This window comes from Myxocyprinus asiaticus, chromosome 27, assembly GCF_019703515.2.
Source record: "Myxocyprinus asiaticus isolate MX2 ecotype Aquarium Trade chromosome 27, UBuf_Myxa_2, whole genome shotgun sequence".
In the NCBI taxonomy this organism is placed as follows: Eukaryota; Metazoa; Chordata; class Actinopteri; order Cypriniformes; family Catostomidae; genus Myxocyprinus; species Myxocyprinus asiaticus.
In genome coordinates this window covers 2,741,047-2,768,465 of record NC_059370.1, presented here as the reverse complement: position 1 = coordinate 2,768,465, position 27,419 = coordinate 2,741,047, and the positions used below count along the sequence as shown (strand labels likewise).

General features: G+C 41.2%; 1 protein-coding gene across 1 annotated transcript in view; it reads right to left on the bottom strand.

Annotated features, from left to right (window-relative positions):
• The window catches only part of LOC127418147 (X-linked interleukin-1 receptor accessory protein-like 2), a 514,339-nt gene that overhangs the window by 149,723 nt on the left and 337,197 nt on the right, over nucleotides 1-27,419 (bottom strand). Inside the window, exon 3 of the mRNA XM_051658565.1 lies at nucleotides 17,176-17,449. Within this exon, the coding sequence (XP_051514525.1) occupies nucleotides 17,176-17,449 (274 nt within the window). The remainder of the gene's footprint in view (nucleotides 1-17,175; nucleotides 17,450-27,419) is intronic.

Here is a 27,419-nt window from a genome sequence, read left to right as displayed (position 1 = left end):
GCATTGGAGCTCTAGTGCTGTTGCAGAAACAACGTCACATATGAAATTTTAAAATACCTGGGCCTTACTTGTTAATCTTATTAAATAATATATTCATACAATAAATCTTCATTCTGTTTGTCATTTTTAATATATATGTCAAGTTAAGTCATTTTTATTTGTGTAGCGCCTTTCACAACACACATCGTTTCAAAGCAGCTTTACAGAAAATCATGCATTAACAGAAAATAAAACCGTAATATCTATAAAGTCTTAGAGTCATGTGTGTATAAAAATAAGTAATTAAATAATAATTGTATTTAGAAACCCCGTGAGCAAGCCGAAGGTGATTGTGACAAAGAACACAAAACTCCATATGATGTTGGTTAATGGAGAAAAATAACTTTGGGATAAACCAGGCTCACTGTGGGTGCCAGTTCCCCTCTTGCTAACAGCATGAATATAATGCCAATTTTACTTATTTAGGTGCAGTGCAAGTCATGGTTTAAAATTATTAAACTAAGTAAGTGTTAAGGGCCAGTGTTTAAACAAAGATTTTGTAAGAACTGTAAGATTAATGACTAATGTCTTTGAAGTTCATCCTGGATTAACTGTAGACGTTCATAAAGATATATGTCAATATAAAGAGTAAACACATTTTTATCAAATGTACATTATTGTATTCATTTGTTATACTTTAGCATTTTTAAACTACAATACATTCTTGGTAGCGTTTCTGGGCGCATAGCACCCTCATCCGACCATAAACAGCACCAAAGTTATCATAACCTACATGTTATAACCAAATATTTAAATCATCCACAGAATTATCATTTTGTAATGTTTTATGTATTTGTTCATGTGTTTCATGTCATGTGGTCCCCTGGTCATGTGATTTCATGTTTCCCTCCATATTCATGTGTCTTGCTTTCATTGGCTTATTGTCTTATTACCTTGTTATCAGTTCTGTCTTGTCATTGGTTATCACTGTCATGTTCTCCCATGTCCATGTAATTAAGCCTCATGTTTGCCATTGTCCATTGTCAGGTATTGTAAGTGTAACATTATTGGATTGTTTATGTCAAGTCAAGTCAAGTTATAGTCAAGTTCATGTTTTGTATTTTGTTTACATTGGGAGTTATGGCTTTGGAATTTCACGTTTGATAATAAAACTGCACTTGGGTTCATCACACGTCATCGTCTTTGTCATTGCCAGCGACAGCGTTACAGAATACCTGACCATCGGAAGATGAAATCCTGCATCTTTACCAGGGGAATCGATCCCTGGAAAATTATGTGGAGGACTTCTGTGCTCTGGCCTGCCGGGTGGACTTTAATTAAGTCGCCCTCAAGGACATTTTCTGGGTGGGATTGTGTGAGCCGGTTTCCTCCTTGATGCCTGGTGGTCACAGTCCCCTCAATCTGGCTCAGTATATCGACCTTGCCCTGCAGATATGTGGTTCTACATTCACTGTGGGGGAGGTGGATATCGAGCCGGAGTTCCACGTCATGGCCGCAAAGCCCGAGTCCCACGTCATGGCCGCCAAGCCCGAGTCCCACGTCATGGCCGCCAAGCCCGAGTCCCACGTCATGGCCGCCAAGCCCGAGTCCCACATCATGGCCGCCAAGCGTGAGTCCCATGTCATGGCCGCCAAGCCCGAGTCTCATTTCATGGCCGCCAAACCAGAGTTCCACGTCATGGCCGCCAAACCAGAGTTCCATGTCATGGCCGCCAAGCCAGAGTTCCTCATCATGGTTGCTGAGCTAGCACCACCTTTTGCCCCAGATCCTGAGCCTGCTCCATGGCATGTCACAGCCACACCTGAGCCTGCTCCATGCCATATCACAGCAACGCCTCAGCCTGTTCCAAGCCATGTCACAGCAACGCCTCAGCCTGCGCCATGTCATGTCACAGCAACGCCTCAGCCTGCGCATGCCAAGTCACAGCAACACCTCAGCCTGCGCCACACCATGTCACAGCAATGCCTCAGCCTAGGCCATGACATGTCACAGCAATGCCTCAGTCTGCACCATGCCATGTCACTGCAATGCCTCAGCCTGCTCCATGCCATGTCACAGCAATGCCTCAGCCTGCTCCATGCCATGTCACAGCAATGCCTCAGCCTGCTCCATGCCATGTCACAGCAACGCCTCAGCCTGCTCCATGCCATGTCACAGCCACGCCTCAGCCTGCTCCATGCCACATCATAGCCACGCCTCAGTGTGCTCCATGCTATGTCACAGCCACGCCTCAGTGTGCTCCGTGACACATCACAGCCAAGCTTCAGTCTGCTCCATGCAAGGTCTCAGGTTCATCTCTGGCCAACGAACCAGTGTTGCAGGCCTCGTCCGTTCCAGAGCCATCTCTCACTGGGCTATTTGAGCTGGAAATAGTTTCCACCTTTGTGCCCACCCTTAGTTCTCCTGATCAGGCAAGGGGAACTTTCGACCCTCCAACCCTTCCTAGACCCTCCGAGCCCTGGATTCCGCCTTGATCCTTTGATCCCTCAGTCCCACCTTGGCCCTATGTCCCTTCAGCTGCACTGTGGTCCTTCAGCCAATCGGCTTATCTGGGGTCCCTCATCCCTCCCGCTCTGCCTTGGTCAATCGGTCACCTGGCTCCGCCTGGCCTCTCCTATCCTCCGGTTTGCTTCGTCGCTCCGACCCTGCGGCTTCACCAAGGACCTCCTTCCCTACGGCTTCACCTTGGTCCTCAGTCCCACCGGCTTTGCCTCTGTCTTCCAATCCCCCAGCTCCACTTCGGTCCTCCAAGCCTAAGCCGCTACCTTGGTCCTCTGAAACTCCGGCTCCACCATGTCCCTTCGAGCCGTCGGCTACTCTCCGGGTACCAAGTTCCCTGGTGTCACCCTTCAAGTCTCTCACAGCTCCATCTTCCATGGCTTCGCCCCTCAAGTCCCTCAAGGCTCCGCCCCTCGAGCCTCTCATGGCTCCACCTTCCACTGGCGTTGCCCTGATCCCATGCTCCATGCCCTGTCTTGCCAAGTCACGCCCCAACACCCCTCCCCCCAGCTCCCTAAAGAACTTTTTGATTATGTCATGTTTCATGTGTTTGTTCATGTTTTGGGGTGTCGGGAGCCACCCCTAGTGGGGGGATATGAAATGTTTAATGTGTTTGTTCATGTGTTTCATGTCATGTGGTCCCCTGGTCATGTGATTTCATGTTTCTCTCCATGTTCATGCGTCTTGCTTTCATTGGTTTATTGTCAGTTCGGTCTTGTCATTGGTTATCATTGTCATGTTTCTGCCTTGTCCATTTATTTAAGCCTCATGTTTGCCATTGTCCATTGTCAGGTATTGTAAGTGTAACATTGTTGGATTGTTTATGTCAAATCAAGTTATAGTCAAGTTCATGTTTTGTATTTTGATCACGTTGGGAGTTATGGCATTGGAATTTCGTGTTTGATAATAAAACTGCACTTGGGTTCATCACACATCATCGTCTTTGTCATTGCCAGCGACAGTGTTACACATTTCCACTGTGTGCAGTCTCCTGAGTTAAAATAATATCCCCTCAGTGAATGATTTAGTAAATAAAGAATTCATCAGTTTAATGGCAAAATTCTGTATAAAATATAAACAAAGAGTACCTTTTAAAATGCATCTGTATGTTTTGCCTCTCTATAGTTTATTATGTTATTTTAATCAAGTAATGATTTGTCAAAAAGTAATTTAATACATTCAGAATTAAATAAAACATTGCAGAAGTGAATGAAGCAGTAAACTGGTGTCTCCTGCACGTGCTCCCTCTCCCAGCTCGTACATCTTCCCTGTGGTGGATTATGGGCAAATATCCATTGTACGAACCATTGCATCGAATGTACACTCGAAATTAGAGTGCATTGTGGGTAAGAATGAGTGAACAAAAGTAGGGAACGAGTGGCATTCCTACAAAATGGCGGATACCTGAAACAGTGCACTACAAAGTGGATAGGGGGCGGTTTCAGACACAGCATAGATGTCCTAAACAACTTGCCAAAACTATAGTTTGCTAATATGAAATCTGTGGAGTGGTTAAAAAATTAGTTTTAATGACTTCAACCTAAGTGTATGTAAACTTCTGACTTTAACTGCATATATTTTTGGATTTACATGCATATACTATATATCTGTCATTCCCTATCTGTCACTCACTCGACGTTGTGTCGATGTATTGACACAAGGGGTCATTCTTGGGAGCCCGAGACACCTCTGGTCTTTGATAAAAGGCCAATAAAAATTGGTGAGTGGTATCTGCATGCCACTCCCCCGGACATACGGGTATAAAAGGAGCTGGTATGCAACCACTCATTCAGATTTTCTCTTTGGAGCCGAATGATCATGCTCACTGAGCTGAATTCCCACGACTGTTCATTCATCTCTGCTGGATCTGACGGTGCATTTCAGCGGCTTCTCCTCACTCTGCACTGGTGCACTGCAGAGAATGCCCCTGGGTGCTTCGGCAGAAATAAAAGAGTATATTTCTCTAAAAGAGTATATATCTCTAAAAGAGCGATACACACGGAACGTCTGTTTAAAGACACGTCTTTTTAAAGATGCCTTTCCTTTGTGTGATATTCCTGGTTGCGTTCATTATCTCTCGCCTTCTGACGGTCATGATCACTGTCTTTCGTGTCTGGGCACTGCTCATGCGGAGACAGCGTTCGTGGATGGGTCATGTACTCATTGCGAAAACATGTCCATGGCAACGATGCGGTCATGGCTTACCTTCGTAAGAAAGCAAGCCACCCCAGCGGCTCCCCGCCTCGGTCCTTCTACCCACAGGTATGAGGCCAGCGCGGCTAGCACTGGGGGCGATTTGGGGACCCCAATGGGACCAACTCCGCCGGGTATCCTCCCACGGACCTCCCATTCCCCAGCATGCTTGTCTGCCCCGATCGGGCTTCCAGATGAGTTCGCTGGCTTGTCTCACGGCCAGATCGACCTCTTATTTGGAAGAGGTGCGCGAAGGTGATGAGCTCTCGAGTGCAGCATCGGAGAGTGGGCTCGTCCAGTCGGACGCGAAAACATCAGCTGGGCTCCTCCCTTCGGGTGTGGTTGCCCAGTCACAGGCTGACGCGGAGATGATGACATGCTTTCCCGGGCAGCCGCAAGCGTCGGGTTAGAGTCGAACCCTCCGCTCTCCCCTGAAACCTCGCGGCTCAATGATTGGTTCCTGGGCTCACAGTGCTGCTCAAAGCCACGCCCCGCCTCCGTTCCTTTCTTCCTGGAAGTGCATGAAGAGCTGACAAGGTCGTGGGAGGCACTTTGTACTGCCCGGTCCCGATCATTCAGCTTCCCCGCCCTCACTACCCTCGATGGTGGGGCGGCCAAGGGCTATTTGGCAATCCCCCCGGTGGATAAAAGTGCTCGCGGTGCACCTATGCCCACAGAGCACCGCCACCTGGCACGGGAGCCCAAAGCTCCCGTCCAAGGCCTGTAGGTTTACATCGTCTCTGACGGCCAAGGCCTATGGCGTGGAGCCCACCGCAGGAAGCAGACGCCACCCGTCTCGCGGCCGCCAAGAACCCGCGAAAGGCTTCGAAGCGCCCCTGAGACAGGCGACCCAGGGATGATGAAACCTGCTGCTCTGGAGCTGCTAAGCAGACCACTCCATCCCCCGGTCGAGGACCGGGAGGAGAATCTTTTGTTACCTTTGCATTTAATTGCGCTGCATGCCAAAGTGGCTGCAGTACCCAAGAGTTCAGCAAGAGCGGTTTCCTTGTTCCCTGGGTCACATATCCGGTGTGTATGGCTGTCATCAACGACCATCGTCCACCACTCTATTTGGCAGGTTTGGCGCTCCAGCGGCGGTCTCTCCACTCCTGAGTGCTTAGCTGTGGCACAAATCTGCCCCCGATGTGACAGTCTCCACGGGTCACGAGGACAGGCGTCTTCCTCTAGGAAGGGTCACAAGGAGCCAGGTCTCTTGTGGTCATAAGGAGCCAGGTAAGTACTTCGATATCCCTGAACTCAGCATGGCCACAACATGGTGTGGCACCTCAGGCTCCGCCCCGCCGTGAGGTCCCACCCGCCAGTACGTCTGACGAGATTGTCCCTCCAGCCGAGATGAAGAAGGGGTTTTACAGCCCCTACTTCATTGTACTGAAAAAAGGCGGTGGGTTGCAGCCAGTCTTGGACTTGCGAGTACTGAACCGGGCTTTACACAAACTCCCGTCCTAGATGCTGACGCAAAGACACACTCTAGCGAGCGTCCGGCATCAAGATTGGTTTGCGGCGGTAGACCTGAAGGACACGTACTTCCACGTCTCGATTCTACCTCGACACACACCCTTGCATTCGAGGCTCCAACAAATAAAGCTTGTGCTGATATATCGGTATCATGTAATTATTGTATTTCTGAGCTCTGATTGCATTGTTGTGTGCTGATTATTAATAGGTGCAGTGTAATGGCTTAAACTGTATCGAGTGGCACTGTACTGACTGTTCACTAAGAAAGTCACCATGATGCTCTGACTGTTGTGAATTCTCTTCATCATTCCTGGATTACTGATATATACTCATCAATGCTACCACCAATACAACTTATCCAGCAGGTTGTGTTAGTAAATGTCTATCTGAGGCACATAAAACTATAAAATTGGGTGTGTCTTCATTGTCATATTTGGAATGATATAAGAGAATCCAAACAGAGGCCACAATGACTCAACAACACTTGTTTCTCATTCTTTGTAGAATTTTTTTTTCTTTTCTTTAGATCATGTGGACAATTTAATTAAAAAAAATTTTTGAATACACTGCCACTCATCCAAGTCTCTTCATCAGGAGTTGAAATGTGGAGATTCTTATTATAACAAATATTCAGGCATTTAGTTTGTCTAATCAAGTAATAGAGTTTTAAATGTTTTAAATTAGTTAAGACATATCACAATACCAATCCCATTCTGCTTTATAGTCTCTAAATTAAAATAGGGTAATAAAGCTGCATGCATAATAATTAGAAATTAATTAGAAAAATGTGGTTTAAAATAATAAAATAAGTACACTCATGTTTGATATGTCAACTATACATATACCTTAGGAAAGGAGATGTGTAGGTTCCTGTGATCTTGCGCTATATTATTAGAACATCAGCACCAATCTGTCATTCTGTCAGTCCATCATTATGTGTGAGAGTCTAAGAATATACTAGAGTTCATTGGCTTAATTAACTAATCACTTAATTAGTGCTTTAATATAAATGTGTCACTTTTAGCTATGCAGGTAATTTTCATCCATTGTCCCTGTAGATAAATTTACAAGAGGCATAAGGGCTAAAATCACCACCTCCATCAGTGAAGTGAAAAATCTCACCCTTCACATGTAAAATAGCTCAATTAGGCTGGTGAACCTCTGCACGTCCCTTTTGGATCTTGGATAATTTCAGTTAGTGCTTTAGCTATCACAAGGATTGCTCTATATAGGGGAGACTGGGGCTAGCTGTCACACAGGTTAGTTGTCACTAGGGTTATATCTCAGTAACTTCAAGGTTTTGAGTCAACGTCAAATTGCGCAAATCAGACTGAATTCCGAATCAAAATATTTTGCTAACCCGTTTGACCAATTCACTGAAAGAACCGACTTAAAAGAATAAACTATTTGTGAATCAAACATTAGTGGTTTCAAACAGCCAACAGAAATACAGGACACATCATGCTCGCTGCAATATTGTCAGTCAGGAAAAATGTGTCTCAGGAAAGTCACAGCTCACGTTACACACAGTGTGAAAAGCTTTACATCTGTAGGCACCACTGGTAACACTTTACATTAATGTTCCCTTTGTTAAGTTATTTATAAAGGGCTTCATTAATGACTACAAATTCGTTAACAATAGCATTATAAATCATTGATATGCAGTTATAACAATAAATTACTTTCATGCAATACTTGTCCAGTAGTAAGCATTTTAAATTCCATGTTATAAAAGCTTAATAAATGCACTTATTCATACTTATATTAATCAAAAACATAAAATGCCACAATTCATGATTTATGTCACAATGTAGCAAAAATAAATTATTATAGTGAGATTAAAAGGAGGGATTATGTCATATTGTGTTTATTTTCATTACTGTCTTGACTCACTTGTGTTGTCACTCTTCTTGTCTGATGTCAAAAGAATGGTGCTAATCCGAGTGCTGTCCCAATTTAACTAGTCCGAGTAACCTAAAGTCCTCTGCAAAAACACTTTTCAGCTCTTCATGCTCATTCACAGCAGATATCATATAATAAAGCCTGATGACAATTAAACTATACTGAACTTTTTGTACATTCATTTCTAATTTTGGCAACTCTTCTTCATTTGTGTCCACTTTACATTTAGGTAAAATTTCATAGGTTACTAATGTTGCATGAGTGTTATTAAGCATTTATAACATGTAAAATGGCTCACTATTTGACAGGTATTACATGAAAGTCATCCTTTTTCTATGTTCTTATAACCCCATATAAATAATTTATAATGCATTTGTAAATGACTTATTAATCATTAATGAACTCCTGTATAAACATTTAAAGATGAAGTGTGTAATTTCTGCGCTACTAGTGGCACCAAACGGAATTACAAAAATAAAGTTTTTCAAACAACATTTGCAATAACCCCTCAGACTCATCACACCCTTTCACACTCTCTGATTCCCTATGAAGAAATAGGCCATACTAAATAAAAGGTGATTGGACGTTGAACATTGTAATGAACAAGACCACTATAACATAAACACACGGGACACGTTGCAGCGTTGCAGAGGAATCAGCTCGTCCGATAACAATGCCGGATTAAATGACAGCTGGTGTGCTGGGGATCAAGCACAAGCGGTAGGGTAATTCTTGGTAACTAGTAAGCGAGCAATTTTCAACAAATTTTCCTTGTATAAGCTGCACTACAGAACTTTGGGCTCTTAAGTGACGTTAAAATCTAAAATAGCAAGCACATAGCTGAGGAACATTTTAGCGATTTGTGATTCGGCACTGCTTCTGGCTGATGAATCTCATGGTTTGAAGTTACCTGCTTTGCCTGTGATAATTACATATTTTGACAGAACAGCTGTCCTACTCACTTCACCGACACTCACGAGACACAGCCGGTCCTTCTTTCTGAGCTAACAGACGTGACGTAAACACGCAAGAACAAAAGGACAGGGTTTTAAACATGGATTTTTTTATGTACTCACTCAATAATGAACTTTTGTTAATTGTAACCAAAAAATTCATACATAGTGCAGCTTTAATTTAATAAGGAAACATTGTACAACCCCAACTCTGAAAAAGTTCGGACAGTATGAAAACTTCTAATAAAAACAAAAAGGAGTGATTTGTAAATTTTATTCACCCTGTGCTATATTAATAGCACTTAAACAACACATTATTTGATTTTTACCTTGTGAATTTGTTTTATTTTTGAAAATACACATTAATTTCAGATCAGATGATTGCAACATGCTCCAAAACAACTGAGAAAGAGGCAGTTTAGGACTAGGAGATGTTAAACAGGGGAGAAAATATTGTTACAGTATAAGAAGAAAAAGAAAAAAAAAAAGCCTAGTCCTTCAAGAGCAAGGATTGGCTGAGGCTTGCCATTTAGCCAACAGATGTGTCAGCAAATAATCCAGTGCTTTAAGAACAATGTTCCCCAAAGACAAATTGGAAGAATTTTGGGCATTTCACCCTCTACATTGCACATTATTGGTAAATGATTCAAGGAATCGTGTCAAATTTCGGTACGTAAAGGGAAAGGCCGAAAACCACTTGCAAGATTTGACCCAATTCCTTGAACTGTCTTTCGGATGAGAGGTTAAACTGAGGTCCTGGCTATCTGTGGTCATTAAAAATCCCAGGGCACTTCTCGTAAAGAGTAGGGGTGTAACCCCAGTTTCCTGGCCAAATTCCCCCCATTGGCCCTTTTCAGTCATGGCCACTCTTCTCTCTCCTGTCCACCAATAGCTGGTGTGTGGTGAGCGTTCTGGTGCACTATGGCTGCCGCTGGTGGATGCTGCACACTGGTGGTGGTTGAGGAGAGTCCCCTGTTACTATGTGAAGCACTTTGAGTGTAGTGTCAGAAAAGAGCTATATAAATGTAGCATTCATTCATTCATTCATTCATGATCTCCGATCCCTCAGACATCACTGTCTTAAAAAACATCATGCATCTGTAATGGATATCATGACATGGGCTTGGTAATACTTTGGTAAACCATTGTCAGTCAACACCATTCGCCGCTACATTTACAGATGCAAGTTAAGGCTTTACTCTTCAACAGAAGCGCCACAGACTTTCTGGGCTCTGTCTCATCTGAGATGGAAAAAATAGACAGACTATTAGAGCTGCAGTTCAAAAAAGAGAAAAGCACCATAAAAATAATCCATGCTATTTGTGTGCTGTACTCTGGATCATCCGATGCAGAGTGATCGCTTTGTGTAAAGAACAGATCCAACTTTAAGTCTTTCAGCAACAACCAGCATTCCCATCTGCCGTAACAGTCAGATCCCGACTCATTTAGACATTTAAAATTGCCGCCTCAACAAGCATTACTACCATTAGCTTTGATGTCAAAGATGTCAAATGCCATTGGCTCTCGCATGTCATTAGACCAATTGTGACATTCTGTCAAATATGGGACATTCCCTTGCAGTGCCAGTCCAAGCCTTTTGGGAGCTTTATGCAAAACTTTGTGTGGGGGCCCCAAGTCAGTGTATTTGTAACCCCAAAATGACCCTCCCACCCCTTAAGCCTTTATCATATTGACCTGTTTCAATGATGTCACTTTTTCCTGGTAGCTGCCATATATAGAGACACACTTTGGGAATCTCAAAACTGCTGCAGTGTTATAAAATACTCAGAAGTCATGAATACTAGTAAACATGTAACAGAAACTTCACGGAAAAAAAACAAAACTTATAAACACATCGCGATCTGTACACATTCGATTAATAACCAGAAAACATACCCACACATTACAGCAGATAAACAACTTCACCAAACAGTTTAAAAACAGTTCAAAATTAATGAGGAGAGTGACTATCAATTTCCTCTTCTCTGACACTGCCGGACCTTCATATGGACATAAACATGCATGGATAAATAATGTATGCCTGCGATTTCACGCCAAATCCATCCAGACAGCTCTAAATAAAAATTGTAGACTTACTGTAGTGAATCGGGGTAAGGCAAAAACATGGTTTGGAAGACTGTACTTTCTCATTCATTAAATTATGTTCATTTCTAACAAAAAAATCTTACATAGTGTAGCTTTAATAAAAGGCTCACAGTGGGTAAAATTTCTCCGGAAGTGAAGATTTTGTTCTTTATAACACATGGGATGGAAACGTGGATTTGATATTGGTTATTCGCATAAATAAAATGTGCGACTTGTATGGAAACAGACATATTGATGATGATGCTGGCAAAAAGTCACTACGGTGATGCATTCAGGTCTTACCTGTGGTAAAATCACTGTGACTTGTTTTATTCACATACTGCACTACTTCGGATGGAAAGTATGCAAATTGGGACATTTTCTTTTAGAATGCAATGATTTGCACCTTGCTGCTCTTATTAAGTCTGTTTTTATCTTGTCTCTGTCAAATCGAATTGATCAAATTGACTCTAAATGAGAGTGTCAAAATAAATAAAAGTTGATATTGAACAAGGCTGGTAATCAAGCCTGTCTGTGTTTAATCAGCTGACTCTAATTATACTCTTAATAGGGTTGATTTAATTAGAGGGAATTACTTCTTCAAACACTGCCAGCTGGCATATGAGATTTGCATCTAATAAAAAAAATATATATATATATATATTGGCCAATTACCTGAAAGAATACGATCATTTTACAACAATGGAAGAAATTAGGGTACTGGAAAGTGTTTTTAAGGTCACTGCAAAACAGTGATTCAGTGTTAAACACTGAATTCAAGCTATCATACACTAATGAATCCACTTTGACAAGTAGAGAAACGTCTTCAAACTATTTCTAAACAAATACGGATCATGACCAGCTAATTGAGAGAGAATGGATTGGACATCTGTAAACAACATTAAAGAAACATAAAGCAATCATTATTTGCTTTCTGTTTCAGGCAGCATGTTTGTGTTATGTGTTTTTACAGATGCTGTATTTTAGTCCATGTATGTTTAGCATTATATATATTAAGGCTATGTTCAGAATCCCGATGTCTCCGCTGAGGAAGCAATTATGACCATCTTAACTAAGATACAATTTTATCGCCTCTCTCACATAGACGCTAGTATCAACAACACGTCTAGATAAGTCACTTCAGGTAAACGTTTGATGTTCTTTGAGAAGTTATGTTAACTCAGAGCCTTATTTACAGGATTTATTAATGATATCAGAAGTGCTCCCAGGCTTGTAGCATTCTAATTCCTTTGTTAATGTTAAAATCCTTGAAATGATCAGTGAGATTGGGGGTAATTGTATCACACTTCTTCAATCAAAAACAAGGTTGAATGATGACAATTATTCAGCACATTCTCAGTAAAATTCTCTCACTCTCTGCCTGAGAAACGTGTAATTGTTTCACTTTGTGAGACACTTTCAACAAAAAAAATATATTTTAAGATATAACCTTTATTTCTTGGATGTCTTTTGATTTTCTTCTCCGATCTGAAGTCTTGATGTCTTTTAATTAATTTTATTTTATCACTATAGGCTGTTGGTTAAAAGTTGATATGAATGACTGATTTTGTCACTGTGTGGGTTTACATGCAATTTAATAAGCCAACAAAGTGTAAGGCTATGTAAACACCTTAAAAAGTGTTCTTTAACGGGGTAAAGTCATAAATGGTTTGAGCAAAAACCTGCCAGCACATATATAATTGAAAAAATTTAAAATTACTCCAGAGTCATAGTTAAGATGGAAAAATATTCAATTTTGTCAACTCCGTCAGAATTTTCAGAATAGTGTGAAAACAGATTTTTTTTTAGAATGTATTTTATCACAACTCCTTTACTGAACACTATTATTATATAATTAAAGACTTTACACTCTTGTATGAAGGATCCATTTAAAATAGCATGCTTTTTAGTGTGTCTGACGGAATTGACACAAATTACAGTAAAATGTAAGTTATGAAGTGAATAAATGTACATTTTAAGATTTATAAAAACTTGTTTCCTTACATGGTTTGTTAGCTGAAAAAAAATATTTTTTATATTTATCTCTGTATTGACCTGTTTCACTGACGTCACTTTTTCCTGGCAGCAGCCATATTTGTGACCATAAGCGGGAGGAAACAATTGCGGTGAATGTAAAAACACCCGTGAAACGATATAAAGAAAAACATCAAAAATTTATTTTGATCCATGCCAAGTCCCAGGAAAAGTTAATACAGGTTTGAAGACAGCACAAATATTGCCAACTTGGACTTTCACGGTCAATTAAATATACTTGATCCATGACTCATCTCTGTATGCCAGCGAGTCTGATGTGTGACCAATGAGTACACATGCCCACCGGTACATCACCGCAAACATCTCTCATTCAGAAGTTATACATGTTTTGTGTGTGTTTCCATGTCTGATTTGGTCACAATATTGCAAAACATCTGTGATGATCCCATCTGTTTGAATGTAAGAGCTGCTTTTAACTCCAAGAAGGCTTTTGTCACATCCCACAGCACAGCACATTGAAGGCACAGTATATGGAATTTTGATCACAAACGTTATGTGGTCTTACAGTAACAACACATGAAACAGGTTATTTGCTGTGCAAATAAACACGCAGGGGGATGGCCACACTGGCCCAAGGTGCCCCCTCTGAGTGACACACATTATTTTACTTGGATTCATTTATCAAACACTTTAAAAGTGACGTACACATCAGAAATGTATTATATGTGATTGTTTGTGGTTTTTTAGTCTATATAAAATCTCACTGTTTATTTGGTAAGCAATGTTTGTTAATCAGTTCTCCAGACCTTCACTGTCATTCATTTAATACAAATTTCTCTATTTGCATCCTCTGCCAATTAGCATGTTAAAAAAATGCAAGAATACATTTTTATTTCAGTTATAATCATCTTTATTTCCTATAAACAATTGCAATAAACATTTAAATGAGGGGTGTCAATCACACACCATGCAGATCAAGTCCAATCTGGCCCAGGGGATGTTTTGGGGAAAATTAAGGTTACATACACTAAAAAACGTTTGCGTTAATTTATTATTTCAGGGTGATATATTCATATAATTCGATTTTTAGCTACAACATTACATACAAACTCTTTAAGTCATTGTGTTGCATGTACTGTATAGCATGTCTCTTAAAGTTACCAGCTGCTTGGTGGAGTTAGGAATGTCACATCACCAGTGGGGAACGGTGGAAGTTAAAGTTTGGGAAAGTGATTTTGTGCTGAAGCATGGCTTACACGGGCCTCTGGAGAGAACATATTCTATATGCAAGCACCAACGGTCTAATCTTCCTAATATTGTACAATCATGGCTGAGAGGTTGGGGCAATTGTAGCACTAGTTATGAAATAAAAATTGTATGACTCATTTAAAATATACTAAATCTTTAAAATGCCTAATAAACACTATTTCATCAAAGTATCTAGTTGAAGACTATTCTTGACTCATCAGCTGATCAATTTTAGATAATGCGGATTAATATCATTTATTTTTAATGTAACAGTGGTTGCCCACAGCCACTGTTACAACCACTATACGATCACACAACCATAATAGGGACGATTGTAACACTATGCGTACTGTGTGCAGTGTATCCTATACAGCTCCAATAGTACAAGTAGTATGCTATTCTGAGGTTTGTGGTTGTGTGTTATATTTACTCCTTGATGTGTTTGAAAGGTCTGAAATCTCAGAATTACTTCTGCAGCAGTGAGACCTTGGTGGAAATTCAGTGCTTTCATTCCCAGCTGCCTGTGTTTAGCAGTTTTATTCCAACTGTCCTTCTGTATGTGTGAATAAAATCCATACTGAGCAGTGCACTTCTTAAAGTCTGTCTTCCTCCATTAGCACAGGGTCTGTGATCTCAGTTATAGCCTGTAAGATTTTATTGAATTTTCTTGATTTTCCTTATATTCCTTTTCCTTTTATTTAATTTTTTTAATGTGGCACCTTATATACCATTAGCCTATTGTCAGTATAAAAAGTAATACATCTGTTCTTTAAAATAGCTCACTGTATGTTATTTGTGTACAGTGAAACTGCTCTTGCAAGAAAAAGCTAAAGAGGTGGGGGGATCATTTTGGGGCTTACAAACACTAAAGGGGGGTCAAAACACAAAGTTTTGCTTAGGGTCCCCAAAAGGCTAGGCACTGTATATAGACTTGGTGCATTAATATAGAATTCAATTAAAGCGCTGTCATAGATGTGCATGTTTACAAGCTATTTTAACAGTTTAAAAAAAAAAAAAAAAAAAAACTATTTATTTTAAAAATAACTAAAAATAGCTATTTCTTTGAATTTATGTCCAGTATGTGGTGCTGTTCTGAAACTGCTCAGGTAGTATCTGGGCATGATGGTTATCATGCAGGAAAGTGTTCAAGAGTTATAAGCCAAAATAGCCATTTTTCTATCTCCTGACCAGTAGGGGGCAGTGCGCCAAAACACTGCAAGTAACCTTAGGGCCTAATGGTGATGACACGTACCAAGTTTCGTCCCAATCCCTCAAAGCATTGCGGAGATACAGCCTCAAGTTAAATTTAGCACGTTCTTCGGCGAATTCGTTGACGTGCCATTCGAAAACGGTATGGTTTATCAAAATTCTGTGAATAACTTTTGTTGTGAGTGCCTCTAGATGATGCAAGCCAATTTTCATGCAAATCGGACAAACAGTCCAGGAGGAGTTTGAAAAAGTAGGTTTTCAAAACATTTAAAAATGGCGGACAGGAAGTTTGCTCAATCATGACATAATTGGTATCATTGTTCTCGGCATGAACCACGGAATCTATCAAGACCAGTCTCAAGACAGTAGGCAAAAGGAGTCATTAGCTAATAGCATTTTTAGAAATAGCATTATAATTTTTGACCAAAAGGTGGTACTGTCCCGAAACTTTTGGTGTCCCTTCAGAGCATGGTGTCTAAGACACATACTGAGTTTCGTAACTATACCCCAAGTCGTTGGTAAAATACAGCATTTTATGACTAAATTCAAAATAGCCGATGTCCAAAATGGCTGACATAGGAATTTTTATATTAATATATATATTATATTTTATATCTAATGAGACCAATTTGATTATTTTATGACAAACTGTTCAGAAGTTATAAGCAAAAATGTTCTTTTTTCATATCTCGTGACCACTAAGTGGCACTGTTCCAAAACTGAGCAGGCACCCTCGAGTCATTGTGCCTATGACAAATAATAAGTTTGGAATGAATACACTAAAGCGTTACGGAGATATACCCTCACATCCATTTTGGTGTGCTCTTCATCCAATTTGTTGAAGCGCCATTCGAAAACTGTATGGTTTATCAAAATTCTATGAATTATATAATTATATATAATATTATATAAATTCTATTTATTCATTCTATGAATAAATTTTTGTCGTGAGTGCCTCTAGATGATGCAGGCCAATTTTTGTGCAAATCAGACAAACGGCCTAGGACGAGTTCGAAAAAGTAGGTTTTTCAGAAAATTCTAAATGGCGGAAACATTTTCATTTTCATGACGGAAAATGACGTCATAGGGTGCAAAGAAAGGTGCAAAGTTTCTAGGACTCACAGTTCAAAAGTTATTAACATAAATGTGAGTGCAAATTTGGGCAGTTGGTGGTGCTAGAGGGTTTGAGGTAGAGATGCCATATTTGCTGTGGTAACAGATCAGACTGTCCTCTGTGACCATCCATCTGTGTACCAAATTTCATAACTTTCCCACAAACGGTTCTATGGGCTGCCATAGAATAAAGAGCGGAAGAAGAAGAAGAAGAAGATGTGGAAGTATAATAATAATAAGAAAACTAACGAAAACAATAGGGGTCTTTCGCCCCTTCAGGGCTTGACCCCTAATAATAATAATAATAATAATAAACACATGTTCTAATGAATCTTTCATTTAAACACAGCAGATCTAGGTCACCTCAAATCTGACACTGTATAGTCTGAATGTGTTACAGGATGTCTCTGACATGAAATCATATTGTCTGTGCTCTGTTTTGTGTTGTTTCTCTGGAGCACACGTGCTCATTGATGTGTAGTTTGAATTGCTAATGACCCACCTGAGCACACAAGTGTAAAATCCGTTGTCCTCCATCTCAGCTGAGCGAAACCAAATGGAATCTCCCTCCTTACTGAGCCGGTGACCAGAGAAGATGATTGGCTCCTCAGAGTCGCCCTTGTTCCTGTACCAGATGAGCCGCAGCTTTGCATTTTGTGCAACGCTGTAGTTTGTACGGATGTAGCTGTAGAAGAGAGCGCATTTCACCCTCAATGGCTCTCCGGCCAACACACGATATGTCTTCAGATCCACCGACCAGTCTATACAGCCGTCAACTGTAGGACAGAGAAAATTAACCAATTAACATTTCCAAAGACATACAACCCTGGGGACATAATGAAAGATATGTTTTCCGTATTTCTGAACTCCTTGAAGGTGATATGTAATTTTTGGAATGTTAAAATATTTTCTCCTTTCCCAGCTTTATATTAAGACACAACTATAGGTAACCATCTGTGGCACTTGATCAAAACATCAAGTTCAATATTTAGGGTTAGAGTTCAAATCACTAGACATACATATGCACTAGAAATTGACCGATATATTGGTTACAGTTGTGCTCAAAAGTCTGCATACCCTTGGAGAATTGGTAATATATGTACCAATTTTAAAGAAAACATGAGTGAGCAGGCAAAAAACATTTATTTAATTTCTTATGGGATTCATACTCAACTGTAGGTTATAACAGAATGGCACAATCATAAAACAAAACATGGCAACAAAGAAAAAAAATGAAATGACCCCTGTTCAAAAGTCTGCATACCCTTAGTTCTTAATATGGTGTATTGGCCCCTTTAGCATCAATGACAGCATGCAGTCTTTTGTAATAGTTGTCTATGAGGCCCCAAATTCTTGCAGGTGGTCGGAATCATTGTCGTGCTGGAAAGTCCAAGAGCGTCCCATCCGCAGCTTTCGTGCAGAAGAATGCAAATTGTCTGCCAGCATTTTCTTATAACATGCTGCATTCATCTTGCCATCAATTTTCACAAGATTCCCCGTGTGTTTAGAGCTCACACACCCCCAAAACATCAGTGAGTCACCAACATGCTTCACAGTGGGGATGGTATTCTTTTCACTACAGGCCTTGTTGACCCCTCTCCAAATATAGCGCTTATGGTTGTGACCATAAAGCTCTATTTTGGTCTCGTCACTCCAAATTACAGTGTGCCAGAATCTGTGAGGCGTGTCAAGGTGTTGTCGGGCATATTGAAACCGGGCTTTTTTGTGGCACTGGCGCAGTAAAGGCTTCTTTCTGGCAACTTGACCATGCAGCTCATTTTTGTTCAAGTATCATCGTATTGTGCTCCTTGATACAACCACACCGTCTTTTTCCAGAGCAGCCTGTATTTCTCCTGAGGTCACCTGTGGGTTTTTCTTTGTATCCTGAACAATTCTTCTGGCAGTTGTGGCTGAAATCTTTCTTGGTCTACCTGACCATGGCTTGGTATCAAGAGATCCCCAAATTTTCCACTTCTTAATAAATGATTGAACAGTACTGACTGGCATTTTCAAGGCTTTGGATATCTTTTTATATCCTTTTCCATCTTTATAAAGTTCCATTACCTTGTTACGCAGGTCTTTTGACAGTCCTTTTCTGCTCCTCATGGCTCAGTATCTAGCCTGCTCAGTGCATCCATGTGAGAGCTAACAAAGTCATTGACTATTTATACACAGACACTAATTGCAATTTAAAAAGCCACAGGTGTGGGAAATTAACCTTTAACCTGTGTGTGTCACCTTGAGTGTCTGTAACAAGGCCAAACATTCAAGGGTATCTAAACTTTTGATCAGGGACATTTGGGTGATTTCTGTTATCATTATGATTTAAAAAGGAGCCAAACATCCATGTGATAATAAATGGCTTCATATGATCACTATCCTTAAATAAAAGACAGTGTTTTTGCATGATCAGTCATATTTTCAAAATCAATGCCAAAATTTCACAATTTCTGCCAGGGTATGCAAACTTTTGAGCACAACTGTATATACTTTTGGAACTAGTGATTATAATATGATTAATTAAATATGAATATGTTCACTAAATGTAAATAGCACTAACTGCTTTCATGTTCTGATCATTTGCACTCAAAATCAGAGAGAACCAGACAGAAAAATAGGAAACCACTTGCATTTAATCAATGAAGTGGCGTGAAGAGTGCATCTTTAAAGAGATTTTAAAGGGAGTCTAAAGGGAGGGAGTTATAATTGCAAGTAAACATGGTTCTCGCAGTGATCAGAGGGGCTCAATGAGCATCTGGCTGCGCAAAGAAGGATTTGATTTAGGTATGGGGTGACAGAGTAAAATACGGTTGTTCCCTTTCAAGTCGGTCACTTCGACGCTGCGTCAGTTGCTGACGTTATGAGTTTGTCGGCCCAGGATTTACGATCACTGAAGCCCTTTAGAATCAAGCCAATTTCATTGGAAGATAACGCTTAATGCTCTGACCCCATTGCAGAGCATTTAAGGTACAGCACTTATCTGATTACATTTTTTTCCTTCAGGGTGTCGATATCATCTCTCGTACTCTGGACGCCCGAATCTTCCCTTCAGTGTTTGATTACTGCACACCTTCACAGCGAGTGGAACGTTTTCTGCTTCCCTGTGGTACTCCGACGAATTAGCTACACTACGCTTTGTCTATCAGCAAGTGGACTATTTCTGCTTCCTGTGTGTCAGCGGATGGATGAGTCTTCACTTCAATGTTGATACTGCATTTAACTAGCAAGTGGATTATTTTCTGCTTCCTGTTGTGCTTCAACGAAAGCATATCCATTGATTGAACGCGTTTCATCAACGCTATTGCGTATTGTGGTTTGTGTGTGTTTCTACACAAGCAGTCTTTTTCAAGATGACGTTTCGCAAATGTGTTGGGAAAACCACAACATTAAAACTAAAGAAATAGTGTGATCGGTAGAGCGTCTGACAATGGTGTTGCTTTTACGAGTGACCCGAGTTCAAATCCGCCTTTTCCTGACCCCATCCCACTCTTCTTCCCATCCCTATCTCATGTCAGCAAAGACAGACACTTTCTATTAATAAACAATTATATATAATATTTCAAAGATTTTGTGGAGACACGTTGAATGTGTGAAACATGTTAAACACATAGAAGTACAAGACCAAATACCATGTCGATAAGATATAACACTAAACCAAGACCAAATGACCAACAATGATCTTACAAGACACAGTGTCAGCAGCAGCTGTGGCGCAAACCTGCTGTTTGTAAAAGGATATGCAAATAAAAACCATGCAATGCTAAAAAAAAATTATTTGCATTTGTTTTGAACTTTGTACTTAACTTTAAAGTAATCTATATCTAATAGTAATATGTATCAATCAATCAATATTTTATTTCTAAAGCATATTTAAAAACAGCAAGTACAGACTAAAGTGCTGTACAATAAGGTTAATAAGACGGTAAGAAAATTACACACAAGTTCACACAAAATTATAACACAAACACATATTTATGTGGTAATATGTGTGTTTATGCAATGAAGACATATTGCTTGATTGATGGTAATTTTTTACTTACTGTAAATCTCGTTAAGTATTTATTTTTGTGTGTTTATGCTCTACCATACAACCACCAATGCTTTGTTATGTTAGAGGACTGTTATCTATTTTTGCTCCCTGTAGGGTTCCTGTAGTAAGGCATGGACCTAGCAATGCCAAGACCATAAGTCTGATTGCCAGGAAACACAAACTGATAAAATGTATACATTAAATGTACTGTAAGTTGCTTTGGTTAAAAGGGCAAAAAGAAAATGCATAAATGCATAAATGAAAAATGCATGAGTGAAAATGTTATTCCACTCTTCTTTTCATCCTCCGTGCAAAGACAGCAACCTGGTCTCATAGTGAAAACGTGACTCTATCTACATTTTTGCAAAACTTGTTAAATGTGTCTCCAGGTACAATTCCCTGCAGTTTCTAGGAGAAATGAACACTAGACAACAACTACAACAACTGTGCTTTATTCACTTTCACTCAAATCATGACTTAAATGGCTGATTATGACTTTATAAATATTTATTTTTCTCTCTATTACTCAGAACCTGCTATTTCAGCGGTCACTAATTAGCGGACCGTGGTCTGGGACCTGGCCCCGGCTTGGTTTCATCTGGACTGCGAGGGATCATGACAACGGTTGCCCCATCTTACGATTTCTACAGTTTAAGTGAGCAACATGTCAAAACTACGGAGCTGTACACACCACAAGAATTAATACTTTACTGCTGGACGCGCTTCATTCCCACTCCCCGCTCTGCATGTGTTGCCTCTCTCTCCACATAAACCCTGGTAAGTGGAGTTGCAGGCACGGTTATTTTAACAACAGTAGCGGAGACACAATGAGCAATATAGATAGATACTAGCATATTTCCCCAAAACACATTACCAAATGATCAACATGCTTCATATGTGTCCTTTTGATATTTTTTTTATTTTTATTTTTTTTATTTATTGGCTATATATTCACTAGATGAAGGGTTTTTACAGGGCAGGTTCTAGGCATATGCGAACTAGGCGATCGGTGTGGGGACCAAATTGAAAGCCACCCCCAAAATCAAGTAACCAACAACGCCCGAAGCAGACCAGTCAAGTTACTTGTAGTGTCCAGTGTATAAGGACCCAATCAAATTCTCAAAGATTGGAAGGGGAAAGCTTTCACTGTTTGTTTTTTTTTTTTGTTATTTAAAAAAAATAAAATAATTTTACATACCGGCAAATTGACTACCCACACCAAGGACTGAATAAGCCCATGGTGGCTCTGTAACATCCAGTATATAAAATTGTGAGGCGATGCCTAGCTCAAAGCCGCACAAATGTCCTGGACTGAAATGCCCCTAAACAGTGTCCACTAGATAGCCATGCCTCTGGTAGAATGAGCTCTCAAGCCCTCTGGAGGTCTTATCCCCAGGCAATTATACTCAATATAATGGCCTCCACTATCCAAAGAGTCGTTATATGGGTCTGCCTTTTTGAGAATCAGCCCATGAAATGAAAAACTGATTACTCCTGCTTAATGCCTCCATTCTTTCCATGTACAAACGTAGAGTACAAACTGGACACAAACAATGAAGCCACTTGTCTTCCGATGAGGAAAAAGGAGGCGGGTGAAAAGCCAGGGACATGAGCGCTGCTCTGCTATCCAGTGCTGAAATTCTCTCATTCGCAGTGGTCCCAGTGGAATGACTGACACCGTTGAGGTCTTCAGACCCAACAGGCGTAGACACAACCTGAATGAGAATTTTTTCTCTTTTTGAAAAAGGGACAAACAACCGCAAATCGATCCGATGTGCTCTCCTGACAGAAATGCTTGATACAGATTGGAGCAGGAGGCTAGACATTCCCAAATCCTCCTTATTCTGTACATCTAGCCTGGTGAAGCCCTTGACCATCATTTTGACAGATCAAAAAAAGAAACAAGAAAATCATTTTAACCTAGTGCATCAGTTTTGACTCTTTCTTTCTCTCTCTCTCTCTCTCTCTCTCTCTCTCTCTCTCACTCCTGCAGAGTCTAGGAGAGGGTCTCTGATTTCATGACTGCATACATAATTTATTACATCAGTGTGTTTCTGCACTATAATAAAAAAGGTGCAGAAAAGGTAAAAAAAATAAAACAAAAAGCGTTAGAAAATCAGTGCATAATTTCTGCCAATTATACTGTTTGTAATACTATAATGTTTAGAGCATTATGCATCCACTGAGCATCAGAAATGTATGTGCTTCTCATTAGTGACAATTTATGTTGATATCAGTCACACTAAAAATTGTATCTTGAACTTGCGCATGTATGTGAGTGTAACGATGCTGGCAAGGGCAATGATGATGACGAAGACAATAACATGAAGATGAAGAACCCAAGTGCAGTTTATTTACAAACATGAAACATATGGACATGGACTTGACTAGGGCTTGACTTGACTACAAAGTTACATTCAATACTTGACAATGGACAATGGCAAATATGAGGGCTTAAATACAAGACATGGGAGAACATAAACCAATGAACAAACAGAACTGATAACAAGCTAATTAAACAATAAACCAATGAAAACATGACACATGAACATGGAAGGAAACCAGGAATCACATGACAAGGGAAACAGGAACTAAACATTTCAAAATAAAAGACATGAATCATCAAAATACACATGACAGTGTGCATGTTTTCAATTGTTCAGATTGATGGTTATTTCATTTTAAAGCCGCACATAACCGGCAACATTTAAACTCTTGTTTTAATGCAGTGGTTAATTGACAATTACAACTTTTACCCTAGAACTCCTTGGTTACACCAGACTCACGCTTGAGGTAAAAAATAAAATAATAATAATAATTATCTATCATATGAAATCATCCATTGTCATGTATGCCATTATAATGGATGCTACACTCATGAATGTAGCCCTAGTACTTTTAAAATCAAAACAAGTATGATGGATAAAAATAGACCATGATGTAAACTCAATCTGTCAGAACAGTGGTTCCCAAACTTTTTCAGTCAAGCCCCCCTTTACTAATAGAAAAATTAACTTTACTGATTTGGGAACTGTGCTTCTATAGAGGAAATATTTGTTTCCTGCTCCAAAACAGATTTTGTTTTCCTTTACCAGACTCTTAATGATTTGGAAATGATTTTGATTCTAGGAATATCTGACACCAAACCAGACCAGTTTGTTTCCTAATCTCAGACATCATCAGAACAGGAAATGTATTAAAATAGAACACATGCGTTTGTTAATAATTTATAAAGGTTCAGACTTTTATTCTACAGTTAAATCTGTGATGCCATAACCACAAGAAAGACCATGGATGGCTCCTCATTACAGTGGTCAGTTAGGTAGTTAATCTTTCTTAAAAAATAAACTGTTTATTTGTTAAACAATAATAGCCTAAACACATTTAACACCACTTTTTAAATACAACTTCCACAGTTGTAATGAAAAATTATGTTACAGTTTACTGTGATAAATGTTAGTAAGGGTATTGTTGATGTGTAGATGTGAAAAGCCTTGCAATTAATGCTGGTGAAGAGCAGGTGTTTTCCCTTTCTCTTGTCAGAATGTCAGTGCTGTAGCCGTTTGAAATAGTTGAATTACTCCATAGCACTTTAAAATAGAAAATTCTCATGAAGAATTCAAATGGGTCACATAAGTTTGGTCGTCTGCGCCCCGATATTGAGAGAAGCCCAGTTTAATGAGACAGTCGTCTGATCTGCTCTGCGCTATCCTGTCACTGGAGCTCACATATCGAGGGAAGCCTGGTTGATGCGCGTCGCGTGTGCACTTTCACCTGTGTGCTCCAGAGATACAGTAGGATAGAGCAGAGCATGTCTCGCGTGTGATTCTCTGTGAATCACACAACATTCACGCGAAACCCGTCTTTAAGCACCCCGCACTCATCCACGTTCCAAATGAGAAGCATAGTTAGCACTTATAAAACGGCAAAAGCAAGACGAATTTGAAATTTCGGCCGCCAAACATTTTTCAATGCAGGAAAAACCCTGTTCTCACAAAAGCAGACAGTGGATTTAATACTTTAAAATGTACAACAAGAAAACAAACTGGCAAAACAGCCATCTCTCTTCACTGAGAGATTGGAAGCATGCTTCAAAAGTTTACGCTTAATAATAATAATTATAATTATATACCAATTTTTTTAATGGTCTTCCTTCTATCCCACCATCTCCCTGCACCTCCCCTGCAGTGCCCTGCGAGGCGCGCCTCACACTGTGTGAACCACTTATCTGAGTGACAGATACAATTTTTTTTTATAACAAATCCTTTGCTAAGAACATACTCTTACAAAGAGCACATTCAATAAATACATTTTAAAAACTATCAGCCGATTAATCAATTATCTGCTTTTTCCATTACCTTAGTTATCGGTACAGATAAAATCATCCTGGTTACTTTTGTAACCTCCATTCCCTGATGGAGGGAATGAGACGTTGTGTCGATGTAGTGACACTAGGGGTCACTCTTAGGAGCCCCAAACACCTCTGCTTTTTGGAAAAAATGCCAATAAGAATTGGCGAGTGGAATTTGTATGCCACTCCCCAGGACATAAGGGTATAAAAGGAGCTGGTATGCAACCACTCATTCAGGTTTTGTGCTGAGGAGCCGAGACCAGGTCCCGGCCATTTCAGTGGGTAGTTCAGTATTGTGGCAAGAGGGACACAACATCTCATTCCCTCCATCAGGGAACGGAGGTTACGAAAGTAACCAGGACGTTCCCTATCTGTCACTCACGTGACATTGTGTCGATGTAGTGACACTAGGGATCCCTATACAAAACGGCACAACTATCTGAACTGTGTTACGTGAACTGGTGGTGTGTGACAGGCAGACCGCTGTGTGCCTTGTAGCCAGCACACCAGGCCATCACATAACCTCCCCCAACGCTCTTATGAGCATCAAACGGTCCATCAGGAACAAGTCGACTGCCCAACTATAGGGACAGGCTAGCCCAGCCGAGGCCTCTTTCCCTCTCTTTTCTCCCCAAAAAGAGTGGAATTTGTTAACTGACTGGGAGCCATAAGTGTCTGCGATGGGGGGTGTCCCTCCCTAGGGGAAGAGACCGTGGAGACCACACCCCACCCAAAAAGGGGGGGGGGGTATTTTGAGTGGAATATGTCACATGGTCTTACCAAGTCTTGTCAGAAGTATGTCATGTGGAGAGGTCCCATGGTAGGTGGAGTCCCAAGGGGGAGGAGTTTCTACAGAGCATGGCAACCGGGGGCAGAGGGGCCTCTGCCCAAGGAAGATGCAGTTTGCCGACAGGGAAACAATTTTGCGGAAGGTATCACATGGGGTCGCCTTCAGGGAACCAGCACATGTGGAGCACCTACCTCAGTACAGGGGCTCATAAGCGCACGTACTGGGCCGGTCAGCAAGTTTCTCTGCAAACTCAACTGCCATTAGGCTAAGGAGGAAAGTCATCCAGGGATCACAGTCTGTGAACATAACTGGGAGTAAAGAGCACACGTCTTCACCTCAAGGGAGGGGAAAGGCGCTATGCGCAAGCGGTACACCCGGCCAGTTGTCCCAGAACTTACCTGCTCGTGCCTGCCAATACACGGGACGAGACCGGCTCAACCCGGAGATTGTAGAACCTCGCAAAGGTGTTGGGTGTTGCCCAGCCCGCTGCTCTGCAGATGTCTGCCAAAGAGGCGCCAATGGCTAGGTCCCAGGAGGCTGCCACACTCCTGGTAGAGTGGGCTCGTAAGGCTCAAAGGGAGCTCCCTGTAGACCCCGAAGGACTACAGAGAGGTCCCACCAGGGAACGAGGTGCGGTCTGGAGGGATTCAACCTCCTAGCACTTCTCAGGAACCTGATGATCAAGTCATGCTTCCCCAAGTACTTACCAGCTACTGCATCGTGATGACCCGAAATAGCGGCTACATACACCTTCACGGTGGAGGGGGACAGCCATCCCTCCAGCCTCTCCTGCAGGAAGGAAAGCACCAATCTGACTGCACAGCTCTGGGGGTCTTTGCATCGGGAAGAACACCACTTAGCGAACAGATGCCACTTCAAGACATACAGGCGCCTCATAGAGTGAGGCCTAGCCAGAGTGATCGTGTCTACCACCACGGGTGGTAGGCCACTTAGGTCTTCCACGTCCCATCCAGGGGCCAGACATGGAGATTCCAGAGGTCTAGTCGTGGGTGCCATATGGTGCCCCATCCCTGAGAAAGAAGGTCCTTCCTCAGGGGATTTCCAGAGGAGCGTGAGATCCAAGAACCATGTCTGGGTGGACCAGTAGGGTGCTACTAAGATGATCTGCTCCTCGTCCTCCCTGACCTTGCAGAGGGTCTGTGCAAGTAGGCTCACTGGGGGAAATGCGTATTTGCGTAGTCCTGGGGGCCAGCTGTGTGCCAGCACATCTATACTGAGGGGTGCCTCGGTCAGGGCGAACCAAAGCGGGCAGTGGGAGGATTCCCGGGAAGCAAACAGGTCTACCTGTGCTCGACCAAATCTACTCCAAATCAGATGGACCACCTGAGGGTGGAGTCTTCACTCTACCCTGAGGGTAACATGACATGACAGCACGTCCGGTGCGGTGTTGAGGTCGCCTGGGATGTGAGTGGCTCGTAGTGACTTGAGGCGCTGCTGACTCCAGAGGAGGAGATGGTGGGCGAGTTGTGACATGCAACGGAAGTGTAGACCGCCTTGACGGTTGATGTACGCTACCGTCACTATGTTGTCTGTCTGGACCAACACGTGCTTGCC